Source organism: Triticum dicoccoides, chromosome 2B (genome assembly GCF_002162155.2).
Source record: "Triticum dicoccoides isolate Atlit2015 ecotype Zavitan chromosome 2B, WEW_v2.0, whole genome shotgun sequence".
NCBI lineage: Eukaryota > Viridiplantae > Streptophyta > Magnoliopsida > Poales > Poaceae > Triticum > Triticum dicoccoides.
The window spans coordinates 392,369,636-392,376,645 of record NC_041383.1 but is presented as its reverse complement, the minus strand read 5'-3'; the positions used below and the strand labels follow the sequence as shown (position 1 = coordinate 392,376,645).

The following is a 7,010-nucleotide window of genomic DNA, read 5'->3' as shown; positions in this document are numbered from 1 at the left end:
ATTTTGACAATTTAAAATTTGAGTTTACTTCAGATTAGTAAACGGTCTTGTTTTGTTCGTATCTTGAGTTTCGTTTCTCCGTCTCAGTTGTTTCTTTTTGCAAATCATAGCTAATCACATATACCTACTGTTAAGATCTAATCCACATGAAAATAATGCAGTTAGGTTTTGCTTTCTGTTTAGTTTAGACATTTGCTCGTTTTGTGTTTTGATTTGGATCTTTTATCGATTTCTCTCTATTTCGTTTGAGTGATTGCTTATGTATGCTACTGTTTTTCTACGCTGGATTACCCGGAGTGTGAAGCTTGTTACTATGAATCTCTAGAGTTTGCATATCGTCAGCAAGGCAACTTACACTTTGATCATACTCTTCTATACCCAGTTTTTACTATGCATTAGTTCTGCCCCTCAAATATTTGCATAAGTAGGATTGGGAACATGTGGTTTCGTTGTAGTATTATGAGGTAGGAACATAATACCTTTTTGATCACCCCGGGAATATTTGTTATGCTCTATTATTGCTTAGCCATGCTCGTAGACGGGGATTGGATCATGATTCACATGGAAGTTATGTGAGTTATTAATCTTGGATAACATTAAGGTGGCAACTTTAATACACACTGGGTGGATTGATTGGGGCACCTGTAGAATCCAGTGTTTGTCCATTAGGGAAATCCCGGAGTACCCGTCTGATTTTTCCTTGGTTCGCCACCCAGGCTCAAAGGGATCAGATGATATTTCATGCCTAGAAACTTTCGTGTGCAGCCACAAGCCATTATGGGCTCTGGCATAGTTGAGTAAGTTGGATGGGCTTTCGAAGAGGTGGACTAGCAGATGTAGGGGAAAGTATGTGTACCGGTCTGCCCGGAGTAGAGAGTTAATGCTTCAGAAAGGCTATGTCTCGATCTTCTGATCATGGATGCAGTCGAGTCTTGTGAGGAAAAGTGCGCAGCCTCTGCAAAGTGTATAAACTAATCATGGTTAGTCGTGTCCCCGGTTATGGACATCTTGAGTATCTGGAATTGGATATTATTGTTGATCTCATCACTCTTTAATTAATTGAATTGGGTTTAAAGATGATACTTGTTTAATTGCGATTTGAGTTGGAGGAACCTTCTCAAATATTGGTACAACTTGGGAGTAGTTTAAATAAATTTATTCCTTTGTTGTAGGGAAAAACTAGCTTTATGCAAAATCATAAACTTAGAGCCTCCACCAGCCAAATATTGCATGTAGATATTGTTCTTGCATTCATTGCTTTACAGTGCAACTCTGCCAGAATATTCAATGTGCTGACCTACACGGCTGCAACGTCTCACGTTGCAGACTACTCAGACGATGAATAAGGTGTGATAGGTCGTTATCTTGCACTCAGCTATGCCGTTGGAGTTGATGGGCTCATTTACTTTCGAAGCTTTCGCAATTATTTAGTTTAGATGGCCTTCAGCCATGATATTCTATGTAATCATACTCTTTATGAGGACTCGATGTAATAAGTGTGTGACTGAACTTTGTTATAATTCCTCGAGTACTGTGTGTGTCAGCATTACCGATCCAGGGATGACACTTAAGCACATAGACTTCGGTCCATTGGAATCATGGTCGCTACGGGAAAGTTTAGTTCTATCACCGAGCCGGACACGTTGTGTATGAACCGGCCGGGACTCTGTAAGCCGCCGGGCATTAGCTTGTGTATATAAAGGGGTGACCCAGCTGCGGGTTAGGGAAAGAAACAACAAGTCGAGAACTAGGTCAAGCGTATTCGCTCCCTGGTAATCGAAACCCAAGCAATACAACCTAAAGCAGGAGTAGGCCTTTACCTCGTTGCGAGGGGCCGGACCTGGGTAAATGCTCTCTGTGTCCCTTGTCCCGTTTAACCCCTTCAAGCTAACTACGTTACGATGGCTCAACACCTAAGTCCTCATGCTAGGGCATCTGCCGTGACAATTCCACGACAAGAAGGGACTACAGTTGCAGGTGGAGTCACGTGGAGTCTGGGAGTAGCAGCGGTGCTCATGGTGTAACTCAAGTCCAATGTATATGGAGGTTCGACGCATGGATGAATCCAAGGTGGTGGTGAATATTCGCCAAGGTGGAGTTTGTTAGAGTTGTGTCGAATATTATTATACAAGATAAGTTACATTTGCACTTGGTTTTGGACTGTGTGTAGACAGGATAGGAGTTGTGTCCTAATAGGACACTTGTATCCTAGGCCTCTCATATATAGTAAGGATAGACACACGATGTAACATATGCCACATAATAGCACAGGCACGCGGGGGAGCCGACGCGTGTGCTGGCGTCCGGGTGGCCAGGGTGCAGTATTGTAGTGGTGTCATAGGGAGGAGCGCCCGTAGTCAGGCTCCGGAGATGTAGTCATGATGGTAAACCTCGTTAACAAATCTCGGTGTCGTGCCTCGTGTGATTGCTTGATCTTCGCGCCTCAAATTTATTCTAACAGATGCACTAGGTGTTGCTACTGTGGTAAAGGAAGAGTCGATTCAGTACCGTTTCTTCATTGCCCACATGGCAAAGCAATTGCAGCAATCTGTCCACGTCTCTTTTAATCTACCTCTACCACAAGTAGTATAAATATGTTGGGAAACTAGTCAGCTGGTGTGCATGCACAAATCTGTTTGTTGGAAGCTACTTCCTCCGTCTCAAAATATAAAAACGAGTGTCAAAAACGTTTTTATGTTTTGGAACGAAGAGAGTAGATCTCATTCTCATGAGTCATGAGTACACTGAATTATACACGAAATGCCTACGTAGACCAACGGAACAACTACAAAATAAGCAAAGTAACACAGGGTACGTTACGACGCACTCGCCGTACGTCGATTATACTCGAACACTAATTGGGCACTACGAGGCATTTTGAGGCTAAGCTATCAACAGGCTAATTAAATGCGTTGAAGAACAACCGCAAGTATATGCCGCCGTAGCAGCCGGCGCCAGTAGACCCTCCTCCTCCTCCAACGATGCTTCCCGTGTCGGAGCCGCACTCGAACGGTACCCCGGCCAGGCTTGGCGGCAGAGGCGGCAGCGGTGGCGGTGCTTGAGGCACCGGCGCCACGTTAGCCTTCATCGTCGTCGTAGTGTTGTGCCCGCGTACGCCGTCCGCGCACCCGCCGTTCTTGGAGGACGAGGCCTCCACGGTGCAGCTTCCAGTGGCAAGCTTGCGCTTCTTCTTCTTCTTGTGGTAGGAGATGCCGCGCGCCCTGGACTGCGCATCGCGGACGTCACGCAGGTATAGCCTGACGGCGCGTGCGGCGAAGGGGTTGCAACTGGCGTCTTGCTGCTGCGGCGGCGGCGCGCTGACGCTGCGGCTGTAGCGCTCGTCAAAGGCAGCGCGTAGGCGGCCGACGAGCGCGTCGAGGCTGCCCCAAGCCTGGCGGAGCGGGCACGGGCACGGCGCCGTCGCCGTTATCGCGTGTACGCCGTAGGACGGGCAGGGCGGCGCGTGGACGCGGGTCTTCCCGAAGCGGTCGAGATAGCGGAGGAACTCGAGTACGTGGGCGCCGCTGCACCGGCGCAGCACGAGCGGTGGGCGGTGCGCCGCCAGGTACCGCACAAACGTCTGCCAGTCACGCCGTTTCTGCGATTCGTACCTGCTCGGCCTCCTCGCCGCCGCCGGCTGTGCGGCGCCAGGACCCTCGCCGGTAGCTGGCATAGCCACACCAGAGGTCCCGAGCAAGCAGACGAATAGTAGAGTACCAGTACTCAACTACACCGACTGATGAGACTTGAGATGAGAAAGGTTGATCGACCGAATGGCGTGTATATATAGAGTGGACACCTACCGGAGTTATGATGGTGGCTGGGACGAATAGAGGATGATAATAGCATCTCCAGCCGTTGGACCCCCGGGCGGCTAAAATCGCTGCCTGGGATGACCCGGCGCAAAAATTGGGTCTAGGGGTAAGTTGGACCCAGCCGTCGCCTCCAGGACCGGCCTAGGCCTGAAAAAAAATAGACAAATTTGGGCTGAAACACGTCACTTTTCGGCAAACATGGTCCTTTATATTCGCAAATTTAGGCTAAAACACGCCATTACATATAAAAACTAGTCAAAAAAAACTTGCTGAAGGCCGAGAAGTCGCCGTCGTCGCCGCCATCGTTGGCCTTCTCCTCCTTGACTCGGGCGCCCCTGCTGGACCCCTCCCCGGCTGGTGGTGGCGGCGGCGGCGCGTCGTCCTCGTCGTCGCTGTCGTCGATGATGACGACACCGCCTTCGTCGCGGCCTCGGCGGCACTGCGCGAAGCGCTTTACGGCGGCGCGTGTGCCCATTCAAGGGCCGCGTCGTCGTCGAGCTCGACCTCGCCGTGCTCCACCTTCACCGGTGCCAGCAGCTCCGGCTCCGTCTTCACCGGCGAAAGACCCGGCTCCGTCTTCGGCTTGACGAACGCGGGGGAGGAGCAGACGAGGAGGCGCGCCGGCCGCCCTCGCTGATGACGATGCCGGCGATGCGTGTGCGCCGGCCGAGCGGCGTCTCCGCCGCGGGCTCGGCCTTGACGCCGAGCAGCGATGGAGTGTCGGAGGAATGGGAGGAAGAACGCGACGAGGAAGAGGAGGAGGAGGAGCCGAACCTCCTCGGCACCCATTGCCCGTCGTGTCGGCGGTGTGTCGGGGCGGCCGTCCTCGTCAGGGGGTACAGCAACGGTGAGTTGTTGCCGCCCTCGAGGTGCGCCAGCACGCCGTCGAGCGTGCGACCGGGGACGCCCCACCAGAGGTGGCGCTTTGTTGTTCTTGGTGCCGTCGATCACCGGCGCCCCGTTGGTGGATGCCAGCCGTTGCTGCTGGCGGCGCTCGAAGTACGCCGCCCATGCCGCGTTGTTGTCGGCGGCGTACTGGGGAAGGGAGCGCTCGGCGTCGGTGAGGGAGGCGCGCGCGATCTCGACCTCGTCGGCGAAGTACGATGGCTTGGTGACGGCGTCGGGCAACGGGGGAATGGGCACTCCCCCATTGCTGAGCCTCCAGCCCGTCGGCCCGCGCGCGGATGTCCGGCGGCGCCGGGATGTTCGCCTGGAACAGGAGCCATGACTCCTGTTCGCGGAGCGGACGGCGGCCGAAGCCGTTGGCCGCCGCCTCGTCTCCGGGGAAACGCTCGACCATCGGGGAGAAGGAGTGGCTGGGGAGAAGAGATCGGCGGGAGAGGGATCGGCGGGAGAGGGAGGGCTGGGGTGGCACTCCAACGCTGGCGAGCGAGACCATATATAGCCGAGGGAGGGGAGGCGTCGGCGCGCGTCGGCGCGCCGCCCCGTGACGCGCCGTCCGTAAGAGGAATCAATGGAAAAGCTGAGCGGCGGCAGCCTTGCCATTGATTCCCCGCGGGAAACCGAGGCATCGGGAAGACGAGGGGGCCGGTGTCGCTGACGCGGCTGCCACGCGACGTTTTCGCGCCAAAAACGATTCGTCCGGCGCCCCCAGCGCGTCGGGTTTGGGTTGGGTCCGCCGACGTCAATTTCGGTCCGAGTAGGCAAAAAATGAGCTCCTGAGACGCGACTGGATCGATTTTTTAGCGCCGGCGGTCGAAAAGTCGTTTGGGAGGCCTTATTGGGGGCGCGGCCGGAGATGCTCTAAGCATAGCATACTCGACGGCCGGCCGGGGACGGCGACACAGTGCAGGTGATAGTAGGGGCCCGGACGTGTGCTTTACTGCCTCTGGTGTATGACGAGGTCATCTTGTGCATCCCCGGGCGAGGGAGGGGGCCGGCCGCACGCGTATGTAGGGACCGTCTGCAGATCAGATCAGTGCAGAGTGCAGAAGGGAGGAGACTCGCTCAATCAATAGAAGGAGGTCGTGTCAGGCTAGTGATTGATTCACAACACGACGCATATGCATATTAGCTGTGTGGTCTCCATTCTACTTGTGGCCTGGTCTAGCTAGGAGGGTGAGGGTGGCAGTCGTCGTCGTCTGACTCGAGATGCATCATAAAAGTGTCCTTGCATGGCTGCCGATGGAGCTCAGTCGACGGTATGCATGGCCCGGGCATGCATGCACTCTATTGGTATCTTGCCTCGTTGCAGATAGCATGCATGTGGTACGAGGCCCTGACTAGCTTTGCATTGCATGCATGCACGTATGTGCATGTCTAATTACCGATCCTTTCATCCGCGTCACTCTCATACTATCAGCGATATCATTAGTTCATTACTCTGATCCAAAGATAGTTGAAGCGACGATATACAGCATCTTAGGCTGATCGGCATGATTTAATGTACTACTCCTTTCGTCTGGAAATACTTGTCATCAAAATGAATAAAAAGAGACGTATCTAGACGTATCAACACAACTCTGTTTTTTAAAAAAGGAGACGCAAGGGTCATGGCTCTCCTCTCTCCCCCCTCTCCCTCCCCCTCCCGGGCGGCGGTGGCGACGGTCTCGCCTCCTCCTCCCTTGTTGCTAGCGGTCGATGTTGCTGGCTCTCCTCGCTGCCTCCGCGCGGCGTCTTCCCCTTCTCCTCCCCCTTCCCTGTCGTCCACTCCGTGTTCTGCTTTCCGCGTCTCTGCCCCCGCCAACAGGTTCTGGGCTCTGTGGTCCGAGGATTCGGACTCCGACCCCGGCTCCCCTCCTTCGCCCCCTCGCCCTGGGTGTGCGGCCCGGCGTTTCTGCTCCGCTGCGGTGCTGTAAGTTCGCCCCCGGCGGGCGTGGCTGCCCCGCCCCCGCTTTGCTGGTTGTGGAGGGCTGGACCCGTGTCTCGTGCAGGCAGCGTAGGGCTCCTCCGCCGTCACCAGCCTGTGGCATCCTTGGTCCTGGGCGGTGCTGCTCGCAGGTGGTGGACCTGGCGCCCCTCCCCCCTCCCCAGTTGCCTCCTTCGCCTGCGTCTTGTCTGATTGCTCGCTGGCGGCCGGCGCGGCCGTCAGGCCGTCTGAAACCCTAGATCTGGCGCCGCCCTCCGTGGTGGTGCCAGATCTTGGGTGTCGGGCATCCGCGCCTCCAGGCGGGCCTGAGGCCCCGCCTCCCCTTCCAGCGTGTCGGATTTCCCTCCTTTACCTCTCGTGGCTCT

The 7,010-nt window shown here is 55.0% G+C and overlaps 1 protein-coding gene across 1 annotated transcript; it reads right to left on the bottom strand.

Moving 5' to 3' along the window:
• Nucleotides 1-2,714: 2,714 nt before the first annotated feature.
• LOC119367733 (protein G1-like1) lies at nucleotides 2,715-3,731 on the bottom strand. Its single transcript, XM_037633161.1, has one exon. It carries the CDS (start codon nucleotides 3,671-3,673, stop codon nucleotides 2,900-2,902), a length of 774 nt encoding a protein of 257 aa, XP_037489058.1. The 5' UTR covers nucleotides 3,674-3,731; the 3' UTR covers nucleotides 2,715-2,899.
• Between the last annotated feature and the right edge of the window lie 3,279 nt (nucleotides 3,732-7,010).

What these genes read in the sequence shown, in the direction of transcription:
- LOC119367733 (XM_037633161.1), bottom strand. Translation starts at nt 3,673, where the DNA reads ATGCCAGCTACCGGCGAGGGTCCTGGCGCCGCACAGCCGGCGGCGGCG.